The 16,621-nt window shown below is 37.9% G+C and overlaps 1 protein-coding gene across 4 annotated transcripts in view; it reads right to left on the bottom strand.

Moving 5' to 3' along the window:
* The window catches only part of SLC12A2 (solute carrier family 12 member 2), a 63,473-nt gene that overhangs the window by 37,679 nt on the left and 9,173 nt on the right, over positions 1 to 16,621 (bottom strand). For all 4 annotated transcript variants that reach the window (XR_008233497.1, XM_052777088.1, XM_052777087.1 and 1 more), the window contains exons 2-6: positions 7,858 to 7,977; positions 5,250 to 5,325; positions 4,537 to 4,632; positions 2,545 to 2,684; positions 826 to 936 (exon numbers count right to left, since the gene is read on the bottom strand). Coding sequence is in view for 3 of the 4 variants with exons in the window: in XM_052777088.1 (XP_052633048.1) it covers positions 826 to 936; positions 2,545 to 2,684; positions 4,537 to 4,632; positions 5,250 to 5,325; positions 7,858 to 7,977 (543 nt within the window). In the remaining variant the exon portion in view is untranslated. The remainder of the gene's footprint in view (positions 1 to 825; positions 937 to 2,544; positions 2,685 to 4,536; positions 4,633 to 5,249; positions 5,326 to 7,857; positions 7,978 to 16,621) is intronic.

Genomic DNA, 16,621 nt, shown 5'->3' with positions numbered 1-16,621 from the left:
AACCAAATATGAAATGGGAAGGGAGACCAAGTGAGGCTCTTCTCAATTATTTTTGAGCATACTATGGACGGAGATTCAGAAAAAGCTTACCAGGTGCAGGAAACAGTGAGCAAGCTACACTGCTAGTAATGCAGAGCAGAAAACTAATACTGCAGCCTCTGTATTAAGGTATCCTATGATCTGTACACGTTTGTTTCCACAACCACAGTTGACCTCAGACCATGCAGCCACAGCAAGATGAGGAAAGTAGGTTCCCCCTCCTACACATTCATTACCACCAATGTTCACAACCCTCCTCAATGCTGGGCCTAGTGACTGCATCACACTGTCTGGCTGTTTCCAAGTGAAAGCAAAACCAGAAAAGAGTGGAAGGGAAGGTAAGAATACTGGTTTTGAGTTAGCAGAAACTACATAACTTTAGATTGGCTTCAGGTCCAGCCCTGTATTTTCCATCCACAGAGCTCATGTGAAGTTCCCAGTGAGGGAAAATTCCTATGCTAATGCTCTTACGTTCTCCTGTTGTGCTGTAGTTGCCCAGAAGAGGGTAATACCGCTAACCTGCTTGACAGTGTCGTTAGGAGTAGATTATGCTGGTTTTTAGTTTCTCACAGATGCTTAAGCATCCAGTAGAGCAAAGTGGTCTAACGTCTGAAATGCAGCTAGACGGAGCTATTACATAAAAACTGCCCACTGACTGATTTCTAACATACCATGCATGCAATACTGAGTGCACTAAAAATATTAAAAATAAATCAAACAGCTGAGGTGGAAAATGGAATCAAAATTATGAAGCAGAGAATAAAAGGAAAGGTGATAGTTCCTTACTTTTGCTTCCCATTCCATTCCAGCAACAGAAATACCCAGCAATATAACCACTGTGATAGCCCCTATGATTCTGATATCATTCATTTCGTCAATCATCAACGTTCCATTTTCCTAACAAAACAAACAAAACAATACACAGTCATATACTTTATCAAGTACTTATCTTCCCCACTACAGAATAGCATTTTATTGACTGTAATTTATTAATAGAGTTAACCTCTATACCACAAATTTACCCATTTTAAATTCCCTGTATGGACACAAGTAATTTGGTTTTTGCCTTGATTTAAATTACTGAATCTTCCAAACGGAAGTGATCATTCCTATTCATAGCCTACACCCAGAGAGAACAGCTTGTCTTCAACTGCCAGGGAATCAGATTAATCAGCAAGGCAAGTGCTACCATCTTGCACAAAAATACATGTATTTTACTTGTTATTCACTATTAATTCTTTTAAGGTATTCCAAACTTCTTCCCCTCTACAAAAAGCATGGCTGAGTTCTTCTCAGTATTACATTTAATCAAAATATTACATTTAATCAAAAAATCCAACAGACAAATAATACTTGGTTGTGTTTAACTTAAGGAATTGCTTTTAATAAGCAGAACTCCTTTGAAAATGAGCTTAATATAAATGACTATCATTTACAAGGAACAGTTCACTAGTAAGAAAGTCAGCATTAAAAACTTATAATTCTGCGTCATGTACCTGTACTGCCACTCTTCTTCTCAACAGCCACCTTGGACTTTAACACAAATTATACATTTTATTTTTTCAGGGAGGTAAACAGTATGGGAAGTTTCCATTTGACACCAATGATAATTTGTTTTTTACCAAAAAGCTACTGAATTACAGTAGTATTTTACTGATAGATCAGTAGTAACCTTGTACCTCATTCCATGTCTTTGAACTGGTCAGGGCAAGCCCTGGTATCAATACAGGCTGGGGGATGAAGGGATTGAGAGCAGCCCTGCCCAGAAGGACTTGGGGGTACTGGTGGATGAAAAGCTGCACATGAGCTGGCAATGTGCACTCACAGCCCACAAAGCCAACTTATACTGGGCTGCATGAAAAGAAGCGTGACCAGCAGGTCAACGGAGGTGATTCTGTCCCTCTACTCTGCTCCCGTGAGACCCCACCTGGAGTCTGCGTTCAGCTCTGGAGTCCTCAGTACAAGAAAGACATGGACCTGTTCGAGTGGGTCCAGAGGAGGGTCACAAAAATGATCACAGAGAAGGAACACCTCTCCTATGAGGAAAGGCTGAGAGTTGGGGTTGTTTAGCCTGGAGAAGAAAAGGCTCCAGGGAGATCTTGTTGCGGCCTTTCAATACTTAAGGGGACTTACAAGAAAGATGGTGACAGACTTTTTAATAGGGCTTGTAGCAACAGGACAACAGGCAATGGTTTTAAACTAAAAGGGGGTAGATTCAGACTAGATATAAGAAATTTTTTTACAACGAGGGTGGTGAAACACTGGAACAGGCTGGCCAGGGAGGTTGTAGATGCCCCATCCCTGGAAACATTCAAGGTCAGGTTGGACGGGGCTTTGAGCAACCTCATCTAGTTGAAGATGTCCCTGCTTATTGCAGGGGGGTTGGACTAGATGACCTTTAAAGGTCCCTTCCAACCCAAACCATTCTATGATTCTGTGATTAGATGACAGCTCAAACTTGCATAAAGGACAGTCTAATCAATAGAACTACTATCATCCATATACCTTGAGCAGCTCCACAACTGTCTCTGCAAAGCCAACAACATACATTGCTACTGCAACAGCATTGGCAAATGCAAAAATCAGACCTATGGCACCACCAAACTCTGGTCCCAGACTTCTGGAAATTAAGTAATATGCTCCTCCTGAAAGAAAAAAAGAAAAGACAAGAAAAACACTACGTGAAAGAGCCTAAGAATAGACAGTCACCAGCAATTTAAAGTTTACACGAACAAGATGCTATTTATTCTTGCATCTTCCCTGATGTATTAGAAAATAACCCAAAACTCAGTATTTTAGGAACAGGCATGATGAATTTTCAGGAATGCATTTCAAGTTTTTAAAAGACACCAGTTGGAAATAATCACCTGACTCATGCACCACACCATATTATTCAGCTACGCAACCAGTTCTATGGTTAAAAAACAAATTGTGAAACACAAGCAGCTGTATTCCTGGGCTTTTTATTTCAAACTACTTAAAGTATTTGTGCATAGTTCTACTATTACACATTTTCATTAGCTATAGCTCAAGAAACTGGCAAAGTAGACTAATAAACCCACTCAAGTTCCAAACCTCCATGACCTGTTTCTTAAAGCTCTGTTAAGGGAATTTTCTGCCCTCCAATAGGACTCAAAACAATCACGAGGCCACTCTATTTTTCAGAACCTATTATTTGTACTTTTGAGCTTGACAAATACAACATCTCAAACCCCACATGTAACAAATAGAAAACTGAGTATCTACAGCATTAGAGAAGAGTAAAATTTAAAAAATGTAGCAAAGGCACATTCCTCCAATTTAAGGCTAAGCTTTCTAGAAGCAACAAAATCCTCCAGCTCCAGACTGAAGTAATGGAGTGCATATTAAAAAGTTGCAACAGGAAATCCTTAATTTCACTGCTTTACAGTTCTTGTGCAAAATATATGTAGGTACCCAGCTTTGACATAATTTGTAAATAAGAATGTTAACATACGAAAAATATTACTGTAATATAAGATTTTCATAGGAACAACTGTGATTTTATGCTACAGTTCTTCTCATTCCGCACATCAAATTTTCTAATGAAGTCTTATTTTGCAAGAGTGGCTGTAAAATAAAAAAAAAAATTAAAAAAGCTCTTATAAGAACAGGAAAATCCGATATGTATAATGCAATTTAAAAAAAGAAAGGGCATTTAGAAACTAAGCTTGACATAATGCTAAGATTCATAGCTGATCCTTCCCGTTGGGTCTGTTTACTTTGTGATAGTGAGGTTTTTCTCTTCATTCTTAATGAAGAGAATTTTATAAGCTTCTATTTTAATTCCACCACATTTTCTGCTAGTAGCAGTCTTGTAATGTCATGAAGCAGTTTGAGCGTGTCAAAGGCACGAGCCACTTACAAAACTATTTTATAGGAATTGCTGACAACAGCACATAAACCGTGAAAGAAAATGAAAATCACCACCCTCAAGGAAGCTGGAGATAATCAAGAGTTTGGAGAATTTCTTTTGTGTTCAAAAAAAAATCGTGATAGAACAAGAACATGTCCTTTTGTATGCTCTCATATACCTAAAGCTTATCCTTTTATAGGATGTATTTTTTCATTACTAAGTTTTATTTCAGGATATGAACACATACAAGTACACATGCACACCCTTAACCAACCAGATGCTGGAGAATATTAAGACCCTATTCATTCCTGGATATGCGTCTCTAAAAATGTTTGTATTTCAAAAATTAAGAATAGATGTTTCGTCCACAGTGGAAAAACAAGCCACTAGTCAAATCAAATTACCAGGCTAATTATTGACTTTTCATTAATTACATGACCGCTTACTCAAATAGAGATCATAGGGTAGGCTCTGCTCCTCAGAAAACTAACTCTTCTCTATATTTTATCCAGGCTGTTTTTTCCCTGATGCTAAGAAAATGTAAAATAAATTAGAGGTTCCATCCTTAAGGTGTATGCTTCAGAGTGATGAAAGCTTTAAAAGTTTTATGGAAGTATGTTTACCTCCTCTTACAAACCCATTTGTGGCTATTGCTGAAGTAGACAGTCCTGTAATAGTTGTCACAACAGTGGCCATTCCAATAACCAAGACAGACAGACCTTTTGGAAAAAGAGGGGGGGGGAAAGGTGTAAGGTCCAGCAGTATTAAAATGTACAAATCTTCAACTTAACTTGGTTTAAAGAATTAGTCTTGCAAATAAACACAAATTTACTGTGTGTGGTCCCGCACATTCAAGCAAAAGGCTTCTTCACTCCCCTTTTGTACAGAGTAGTTTCCAGGATACAAACAAAACTGGATAAATGTTCTCTTTAATCAGCAGGCTAAAAGCTGTATCCTAGAGCTTCAAGGAAACACATGCCTTTTGTAGATGAGAGATCTTCTGCAGTCCAATACTTAGTTAAGCCTTTGAAGGAAACTGTTTATATACTACAGATTCTTTATGCAGATTTTAATAACCAGACATCAAAAGTTTATCTCTACAGTTCACTGAAGACTTACAAATGTCAATTTTAAATTACATACCTTATAGCTAAATGAAAAAGGTCTAAGTAACTTCATAGGGCTTAAAGTTTTTTAAGGTAATTTACCCTTATCAAACTGGCAATACTACGGTCATTTTAAACCCCCGTTTAAACTGTAAGCTCAGGATCACCACACCAGTTTTGGATCACATTTAAAAGTCACTGAAACATAATTATAGCATTAGTACACATACCTATCCCAGCTTGTCCTACAATCCATGATAGTCTGATGAAGAGCATCACACCCCAAATATTTAACATACAACGTACCTAAGGTAAAACAGAAATTTTACACAGGTTAGGTCTTACATGTGCAGTCATTTCCACTAATTCTTCATTTCAGTTTTTAATGTTGGCAAAATTATCTTGCCATCTTTCTTCACCACTTTTCAAATTATTTCACAAGAATAGATTTTTTAATTAGACAAGTTTAGGTTTGATTAAAAAAATAATCAAGGGAACCTAAATATGATTAAAAAGTTACTACCTTGAACACAGATAACGTTACAGTACTTCAGTACCTGACACTTGTAGTATGTCTTGACCAAACAATAAAAATAATTTAGACCCCAACCTTTAGGATCCAAAATTCATACTAAAGAATACATGACTAAAAATAAGATTGTGAGATCTACAAGCCCAGTTCAGATCTCCCCAAAAATGCATTAAAGCAATACCCTACTAAATAATTTATTCTTTTTCAAAAACCAAACAACCTCCACAACTTCCCAGTCCTAGAACTTTTCCATCTTACAACACAGCTGTGCACTAACAGGACAGGGGGTGGTTGGGTTGGGTTTTTATCCTTCTATTTTAAACTCTTAGTCCTCAGTAGAGTTTGCACTGTACAGACTTTAGACAGAAGACTAACAGTAGGTCTTAGGTTTCTCTCTTATCTAAAGAGTATGGTATCAATCCTACAAAAAGTTCAGCTGGCCATTAGGACTAGAAGGGAGACAAGGCCTTCTCCAAACCACAAAAGTAAGAAGCTTGCAGAGATTCAGAAAGTCTTTTGAAAAATGTAAATCACCTGAGCTGGAAATACTCACCCAGGGAGCTTATACCTATGTGCTGGTGTTGGCTGGGGTAGTAGTAGCTAGTATGGGGCTATGGTTTGGATTTGTGCTCAAACAGTGTTGATAATTCAGGGATGTTTCAGTTATTGCTGAGCAGTGAGTACACACAGTCAGGGCCTTTTCTGCCTCTCACACCACCCCACCAGCGAGTGGGCTGGGGGTGCACAAGAAGTTGGGAGGGGACACAGCTGGGACAGCTGACCCCAACTGACCAAAGGGGTATTCCAGACCATATGATGTCACTGCTCAGCATACAAAGCTGGGGGAAGAAGAAGGGGAGGGCGAGGGGAGGACATTCGGAGTGATGGCATTTGTCTTCCCAAGTAACCGCTACGCGTGATGGAGCCCTGCTTTCCTGGAGATGGCTGAACACCTGCCTGCCAATAGGAAGTGGTGAATGAATTCCTTGTTTTGGTTTGCTTGCGTGCATGGCTTTTGGTTTGCCTATGAAACTGTCACCATCTCACAACCCAGGAGTTTTCCCACTTTTCCAATTCTCTCCCCCATCCCAGCGGGGGGGATTGAGTGATTGGCTGTGTGGGGCTTAATTGCTGGCTGGGGTTAAACCACGACAGCCTGCTAGGAACTACTAACTGCAACTTTCAAACCACTGAAAAGGAGATCATCCTCCTTGAAACTTTTAAATTGACTTTGGAAGAAAACAGTCAGCAACATTTACCCCGTAACTCTTTAATACTTAGAATTGTTGCTTACAAAAATAGTCTAATACAGCATTTGAGTTTGGAGAAATTCAAAGTCAGCTTCATACCTGCTTTAAAATTAACAACTCTGTCCTTGGTTGGGGTACATCAATAGAAGTCTGTAACACCTGCTTCACAGCTACCACAGGCACTCTCCTTCTCCCAAGGTAGAGAATATGGCTACTTCAAGACTTGTAAGGAAGTTGCTAATACACAGTGGAAGCTTGCTGAACTAACGTTAGGTATTCTGAATGCTCAAGTTCAGCATGTTTTAACCAATTGTTGTATTTCCAGCCACCACTATAAATTCTTATAGCTTTGGAGAGTATGTATTAATCATGGTACCTCTTTGCCAAAATATTAAATTAGAATGTACTTGTAATAAAATCCCCCATGTCACCTTTAATTTTTCACTACTCCAAATGGGGACAGACTCAGTTTTTTCCACCATTACTATATTGTATTTAGTGTTAAGACTTCCACAACTTAGGAGAAGATGACTTTTTGTAACAGGTTCAACAAAATTTAAATACTTAATCCTGGTTAAGTTTTGCCATATACAGGTAGGTACTCTCCTCAACACTTTTTTTTCTTTTTTTTTGCTTCTCTATAAATAAATAAATATATGTTTTTCTAATACTTCAGCCCAAAACTTTACAGATCCAAAGTGAGCACACATTAAGTGTATTCTCTCCATTTGCATTTGTCTTTGTCACTTAAGATTAATATGTAGTTTTTCTACTACATATGAATACTTACATAACCTGTTTCCTTCTTGGAAATCATGCAACTTCAAAACTGTAAAACCTGTGCTAAGAAACCATGATCCCTTCAAAACCTGAAGTCCTGAAGTATCTACTTCTTTAAAATTCAGTACAAGTAAGAGCAAGTCTTCCTAAAATTATGGCATTTTTCACATCTCTCATACATATTTTCTTTATACAGCGCTATCACAAGCCCTCTCAAAAAAGGCTATTAGAAAGATCATATCTGTAAGAAACTGAGGTACAATACATCAAACTTACCAATACACCTTTTATCCAGCCAAACTTGACCACCCCTTTGCTATCAGGTGCATAAGTGGCAGCTGCTTCCCCAGCTGGTGTGCCTTCCTCACCATTTGCATAGCCATCTTCAAAGGGCTCCTTGGGGGGGGGAAATAAAGTTTATGTTTTATGTGATTAACAGAGTAGAGAGGGCATTTCATATTCATGTTGTTAAAAAATCCATCTGCTCGTGCAAACAGAAAAATTAAAGAATGACACGGCACAAAGTTTAAGCTTTTCCTTTATGTTCCTTGCATGAGACACATCTCACAGATTTCAAGGAATATAAAACAAACTTACACAGATGACTTGGGTATTCTACTTCAGTTAGAGCAAACTGTTAGCAGTCAGAGTAATAAATATTTTTAAGAATCACTTCTACATCCCTAAGAAATAAACATCTGGTCTTTTAGAAAAAGAGCTACAAGATTTCAAATTCAGCTACTTCTACAGCACAGCAAGTTTTACTTCTTAATCTGAAAGTGTATATAGTTCTGCCACAAGTTACTGGTCTCAGCTATAGCATTTCCTGTAGTTCAGACTTAGCTGTCATTTGATCAATTTTTCAGGAAATAAATTATTCACTTCCCTGCAAACTATTCTACTATTCATTGTAAGGCGATGCTGCTAGAAAGGAGGGTGGGAGAGTGGCATTTCAGAGAGAAGTCTCTTCCCAAACACTCTTCCCTGTTTAAAAGAAGGGAAGGATGACAGATGCAAAAATCATCAGTCCCATGAACAAAGACCAGCTTGTGGCTTTTCTTTACAACTCTCAGCCTTACAATGCAGAAATCTTAATTGTTTGCTATGTACTAAAAATATATGTGTATATACACATACTTGTTGCATGCTTGCTTTTCAAAAGGCAGTTTTGTTTTGCCAAGCCAGGAAAACACCTAAACATTTAAACTCAAATATTTCCTACACTTGCTGCAAGAAATCTGCAGGAAGCACTCTAAGCAAAGTATGTTAGTTATCCAAGGCAACAAGTATAAAGAATGAATATACTAGAAAGACCCTGAATACCATTCAGAGAATACTATTCAGCAAACCAGCCCAAGCAGTATTTGTGAAGCAGCCTGCAACCCAGAGGGCTTAGAAAACATTTAAGCAATTAGAGGTTCAATCCCAATGAGGTAAAGGGCAAAACTCCCATTTGTTAAGTAAGACACAAAATAGACTGGACCCATATTATGCTTTCAAGAAGTATGTTCCATGGTGAAGATACACAATAAAAAAGCTTATTGTGAGATACTGTAGTAAATTCCTCCTCCTGATACATTAATACCAAATACACCATCAGCACAGAGTCCAGAGGAAATATTTATAGAACTATCACTTATGAAGGGTGTCATCCATATCCCCTTACAATTGCAGTACACATACAAACAAATAAAAAAACCCAAACAGATTATGTCAGCCTTAACCGAAGGCCATTAGCACTGATTCATGTCAGTGCTTCTCTCACTGACTCTGCATTATGAAATTCTCATAAAAACAGCTGTACCTGCAACACATCTGGAGAACCTGTATGGCATAAGCTTTCAGTCAGTTTTCATTTACTGCACGTTTAGGTTTTAAGAGAAGGTGGTGAATATCCTAATATCTAGTGTAAGAGACAATTATATACTTCAGCATATGACCATGGCTGGCCAGGTATTGGTAAAACCTGCATGCATCAACAAGATAACCTCCAGAGGTCACTTCCAACCTCAACAATCATGTGATAGCTACACATTTTCTATAGTGCTCAAGCAAGCCCATAGCTCAGCCTGTTGTATTCTGGGAAGGAGATAATGGCTCACAACTGATATCTTGAGTTATCAGTTACCAGATCAGCTCCAAGATACGCACACTATGAAAACAAGAAAGTTTTGTTCTGTGTGTCTTGTCTCTCCACACTATGCAATAATTCTTAGGAAAGTATTTTGAAGCACACGCAAAATGTAATAACTGAAAGGTTATTGCTGGTTATTAGTGCTAGTGGGTGCCCAATAAAGCACCAGTCAGAACAGATATTAGAGTGTGGGCACAAAAGAATTCCACTACACAAGGCTCCAAGTTCAGTACTTTAATGTGAGATTAAGAGAGCACCACTGTGGTCTCAGCTGTAAATAAAACAGGTGTAGTATTTTTCATGCTTGTGCTCATGAGGAAACAATGCTTCTTCTCAAGTCACATACTGAATGGAAAAAAATGCACTAGCACTATTTTAGAACAGCAATACATGTACGATAAGATCTTCATCAACAGTAAAAAACACTAACACACTGTGCATTTGGAGGGGGTGTAACAAAAGGGGAAAGAAAAGAGAAGGTTTTAGCATTTCAGATCAAAAATGCTGTTACTAACACAACTTTTTAATCAAAATAGTGTATTTTATCTAATCAGTCCAAAGAACACTGAGTTATGGTGTTCAATTGCACTGTTAAAGGAAAAATAAGATACATTTACATGTTGACAATTCTATCATACACTGATAGGAATTCAGCCAAGAAACAGTTAAATTCTGTTCCTACACAGAAATTTCCATTGCTGTATCACAGTGCACTGAAAAGTACAGATAATCTACTATTTCATCTCCAGTACTGGATCGTAACAATAAGTTATTTGTGCCAATTGTGAATAGCCTCCACATTTATTAGAAGTGGATTAGTAATGAGAAAAGACTTGTTAGCCAGAAGACATCTAAGATTTTTCACACACAGCTTAAAATACAGTGGTGCATGGAAAAGTTTCTCATCAGTAAAAACTGCTATTTAGTTTTACTGAGAGTTCTTGATAGTGGTCTGTGTCATGCAGCACGTTCATCTGTGGTGAACTTATCTAGATCCCATCTTAAAGGCAACATCCTTAGGCTATGTTGAATGGTATGAGCTGACACCAGAATAGATAGATGTACATGAACTCTTCTGCTCTTGCTTCTTTTCAAGTATCACAACATGGAAGCCCCAAGTAAAGGACAGGACAATCAGCAAGTCTGTATCTAAGACTATGTGGTTCTTCAGACAGACTGCTTACTTTGCGGTCTGCCTGATTTGGCATGTCCCAAGTAGTAACTTCTTTAACTAATCCTTCCTATTGCCATTACTCTTGTGCAAAGGGAGGAGGCCAAAGAAGCACCTAGGAGTAGAGCATTTATTTAAATGCTCTTTTTCCATCTCTCAAATGTGATCAGTTACAGGTTGAGCACATGGCATATAGTATGGGCTTCTCCTCATACAAATTCCTTAGAAAGGCTTCAAAACAGTAGCTTTTTCGTATCTTAGTAGGATATAGTACTGAAGCTGATTTAAATAGCTAATACTATCAAAATCTTAAAGAAAATCAAGAACGTAGTCTTTTCAAGCTCCAGTTGCTGCAAGGAAATATAAAAATGGCATTCCACTGTATTTAATCAACATAACAGCTGCTTATATTTAAAACTACTTTGTACTTACATATTCTGACACTGAGCATGGTGCTCTCATCATTTAACATGCTTATGGAGGACAGGAAATAAGGGAAGCTGCCCAAGAACCGTATTTTACCAACAGAGGTACCAACAGAACAATTCTGTTCAGCAATGGGTCTATGTCCTCACCAGCTACAGTCGAAGCCTCAACAACAGGATCATGCTTTTACCTGCTAGGAGCTTTGTGGTTAGAGATGTTTGCAGCAATCATCACGGACAGTGGAACCGTTCTTCACAAGAGCAAGAGACCTGCACACATCTTCAGCACTCCTTCACTGCGGCTTCCAGCATTACTGCCAAGCTGTTCACTACACCTTACCATAACAATTTCTTGTTTCTCCCAAAGGTTATCTTCACAGGCATCACCATTTTTAAGAATTTCTTTTTGTGGAAGGAAGCAACCAGTAAAATGTATTGATCCAGATGTAGCATGCCAGCTGTCTCAACAGTGGAAAAATCATTACTTGTAGAGATGATACTCCTAAATAGCCCAACTCTATAGCTGCACACAGCTAAGACTATGGCTACTCAAGTACAAAACTTGACAGTACAGAAGATTTTCAGAGTTAACACAGCTCAAAACATACATGGAAGAAAAGCTTATTAACATTTGTTTTTGCTTTTCTAATTCAAACATACTTTACCCAGAGTGTAGATAAAATAAAAATGACAGATTGAAGGTAGTTATCAACAGCAGCAGAATTACTAAACATTCTGCCCAGAAGATGCTAACACTTCCCACGATTTTTAAAGACTACAAATCTTTTCTTGGATAAGCAAGCCTTCCACTTTGCCTCCTGGAATGAACTTCTGGATTCTTCCTCCCACCTCACCTATGAGACTTCTAATGGTCTGAATAAAAGGTTTAGAAAGTGCTAGATGTACTATATGCATAGAATAATCCTGCTGACATAGGTGTTTACCTCTGATGCAACAGTGACAACTTCTGCAAACAGTTTGTACTGGTACAAATATATTTGTGATACCGTGATACTACCAAAGAATAAATGAGCTATTAAATGTTGACTGTAGAACACTAAACTGTATCAAACACATCTGTTCTTCAAACACTGCTTTTGCAGCATGCTAATATTTGCAGTCATAAAATTCCCAGTTTGTGCCTAAGAGTCTTTGATAAGCTGTTTTTATGTTTTAATGCTTTTATCTAACCAGTGGTGAAAGAAACCAAGAGCGCTGAGTTTCCTTTCCAAAATGTCTAAATCTCTATGGAATGGTTTTAAGCATATTGTTGTCCAGGGACACAAGATTGAGTCCTGTGATTAATACTCTATCAAGAAAAGTCTCAAATTTGATTGTCTGAGAATACAAAGTATTTCAGTACTTAACTATGTGAGAGGAAAAGTAAGTTCTCACCAGTCTTTGACTTGATCTGGTGACACTGACTATTGTTTGTAACCATTTTTTTCAATGAACCACTGTTCAAAATGGCTGAGATACTCTTCTTAACTTTGCTCTGTAGACTAACAAATCACAGCAAGTTTTTAAAACTAAGCTTGAAAAACATCTCTGCCAGATCTGACAGTTTTCAAGTGTTTTTTGTAAGGGAAATAAACATCTCTAAGAGGGAGTAAGTACTGTAGGTAATTACTTTCAAAACATCTTACTCTACGAAACACTCCCTTAAAGACAGTCAGTATTGGCATGGACAGTCTATTTTGTAAACTAGTAACACTAGTAATACTGTTGTTGACAAACAGCTCTTTTCATCTCTATACTGATCTGTTTCAGAAGTGCTAACTTTAAAACTTTGTTAGATAGCCTCATTGCTTTCATTTATGCCACAATGAATATACCTAAGCCTCCCTTCCATTAAAACGCCAGAAGTAGACAGCAAGTATCATAGCCAAACCTGACTGAAACAGCTATTTCTTAAAAAAGGCAATTGGCTACTTAGACCTATCAAACAATGCAGAAGAATCTTGTTAGACCTAGGAACTGGAAACTCAATCCCTATGAAAGCAAAATAAGGAAAAAACCCATATGCTATCTACATCTCTCACTACCCTTGAAAGAACTCTTTTTCTGGCCTACCCTACATATTTTCAGAAAACTATCATCTTGTTACACAGTAACAATTTAAGAGAAATGATCATAAAACCAGAAAAAACCAATTCTGTAATTTTAAATACTGCATGCAGTTCTAGTTATTCATCACCAGTCCTCTGCTGGGATAAGGATGGCAATAGGGTTATCATGAGTTAGTATGGAAACTAAGAACTAGCATGCCCAACTCTCTATTAATTCTTCATAATAGCCCTCATTCTGATGAAAGAGCAGTGAAAGTGCAAATTCTAAAACTGAAAGTAGATTTTCACTTTCTACATCTTAATTACATCACTAACATACATCTTACCAACAGATGTAATAGTCTGAATCTTTGGTCCTTCAAACAGGGTGATAATCCAAGTGAACACAGTTACCTTCCACTTAAAGATTGCTACTCATTAAGAGAGTAGCTTCCACGGACACCTAGAACAGTTTACAATTCGCTAGTAATTCGTTAGTTAAAAATAAACTTGCCAAGTTAGCAAAACAGATTCAGATGTTCGGGTTTTTCAGGAGTTAGATGGGAAGCCTGAGTGATTAGTATTGCTACCAGTGGGAAAAACCCAGTCAGGCAGCACATGCAAAAGAAAACATGGCAGAGAACATGTTCAAGACATCTCAGTCTGCCTAAACACCTTCTTAGCATTTTCTTTAAAAAACAAACTCAAAACCCATATACTTTCAGGGAACATTGCTAGCCATTGTGCAATGACTAGCTGTTGATGGCAGTTCAGAAAAGTCAGCAGTTATATTAGGTACTTCACTGCTTGGTTTTAAATCAGGAATTAATTATAGCAGATTTGCTAACAGAATTTATAATTCGCACTCCTTGTTTGAAGCACATGTAAAATGCTGCTACTGTACTGTGGCTCCAGTATCTTTACAGTCATAACCTAAAAAAACCCTACTAACCCATTAAATGTCACGCAGCAGTTACCTACAGCAACAGGAGATAAATTACCCAGATAATACATGATCTGTTCTTAAAACTCAGGATACCTTGGAATCAAACATGAACAGCTTCAACCATTGGTTACTCACCTCAAAGGAAATCCTTTTCAGGTTTGCACTCAAGAGACCAAAACTTCAGTGCTTTGGCTATATTACCTTCTCTACAGTTACAAATTTAAAATATAGCAGCAAATGCTTTTGGCATCCACTTGCAGAGATTTTAAAAGAGACTGCATCAAACACAAAACGTTAATGTTATCTTAAGCTGAAATTAAAGTCTGTTGTACTTTGACTACAGCAGAACCATTTTAAACAGAAGACATTTATAGTTACAATTAACATGTTAACTGAAGAATTAACCAGGTACACGTCTGTGCCATCAGCTTGTATTTCAGTGTCTTGCAACTCAATACTGCTTTTAACAGAGAAACATTAAGCAATTTGTGTGTGTGTATTTTCTGATTTTAAAAGCTATTTTTACTTTACTTCTTTTAAAGGGATAGAGAATCATCCATACTTCCTCTCAAATCTTACAAGTAGTATGATGTACTAACCAGGCTAGCAAGACTGTTAATCAAGAGACTTACTCAGGTATTTGGTGGTATACTTACAAAGGACAGATAGAGGAGCCTTGTTTATAAAGCTCACCACCACTTAACATCTTACATGCATACAATTTTTTTTGACTGATGTCTCAGCTTACTAACCACACAAAGGCTATGGACTTTTCTCTTTAAGGAGGTGATTATGAACCTCCCCTCCTAATACAGGATGGGTACAAACTGCAATCTGGTAGACTTTTGCTTGAAGGGAAAGGCCTGGAACAAATTCAGAAATGAAGCAACAGCAAATCTGCCCACACTCAGGAGAACTTTGGTGAAAATAGACAGAATCTGGTCCTTGACTGATCTTGAAAAACTTGATTGTCACAGCATTATTCCGCAGCCACTAACTCATCATGTCACCTAAGTAATCCAGGCATTAGAACATCGAGTAATATTCTAATGGTGATCTCATCCCCTCCTCTACCTGCTTTCTCTACTGCATCACCAGGAATTTTGAGTTATCAGCCCTTTATAAGCAAAAAAAAGTTGCTTTCCTAAGCATCACATCAAAATAAAGCCTCTCTCGATGTAGATTACTAATCAGTGCCTCTGGAAACAGTGACAGTGTCAACACCATTTGATCTAGTTGTCACAACATTAGCATAGGAAGTTCAGATTCAAATCTTTGCATTCCTAACAGAGAAGGACTAGCTGTATTTACAGAAGAAAAGTTCCAGAGGAAAGCACTGAAGTCTAGATAGCCATGCAAAGGCTGAGATTTGAAAGCCGGCAGCCAGTACGGTGTGACCAGATGGAATCCTTTCAAGTGGCTTTTACACATGACATGGCAGCAAAGTTTTGTTGACATATGCAGGTCTGCAAGAGCGGTATCCTATCTGAAACAGAAATAGTACTTTTCTTCCTCCATATGAAAAACAGCACTTCAAGAGCATTTTGCAAAAGCATCAAGATAAAGAAAACTCTCTACATCTTCACAACTTGATTTATACATCCCTCCATAAGTATAGGATGATATGAATACTCTCAGCAAGTTGATCATGAGAATTAGGGACCAGTGAGAAAAGAGCTCTGTTCAGCAGCTATGCAGTGTAGCTACCCCATGGTAGGCCCACAATGCTTATGTTCTGCACCCCCAGAAACGCTGTAGGGAAAGTGAGGCCTTCCTGTCAAGGAATAGTCAACATGGTCTGCCACCATAAAAAAAAAAAAGAACAAACTTCATTTGCCAGTCTCTCTACTTCTTCTAGTTAGCAGGAAATTGCACCATTAACATCTAGTCACAAAAAAGGAGGCATGACTTCCTGCAAAAGTGTAGGGGCAACCAATTCAGCCGGCTTAAGAGGAAGAAATACATGTAGTCTTCTTCATACCTCAAGAATACACCTCAGTTCTGGTTTTGATGGACCACTCCTTTCTTGCCCTCTCCAGAACCAAGATATTAGTTTCCCTACTGCACCAATGTATTTGGTCCTTTCCAGAAGAACCATTGTACTATGAATGATGATCAAAGTAATTATTTATTACTGTGCAATGACCATCATATTCCTTTTGAGATCCATCGGCATGAAAAGAGGAATCACACTTCTCAGGAAAACAGATCCAAGGCTCTGAATACAGGTAGTTTTCACTTGATCATCTTAAAAACATAACTCTGATACACCTCTAATGGTTAGAGACCTTTTAAGCGTTTCATGTAATTTTCTTG

The sequence above is a fragment of the Harpia harpyja genome, chromosome Z (assembly GCF_026419915.1).
Source record: "Harpia harpyja isolate bHarHar1 chromosome Z, bHarHar1 primary haplotype, whole genome shotgun sequence".
NCBI lineage: Eukaryota > Metazoa > Chordata > Aves > Accipitriformes > Accipitridae > Harpia > Harpia harpyja.
Note: the sequence above shows the minus strand (reverse complement) of the source record. Positions and strands in the feature narration are given on the sequence as shown.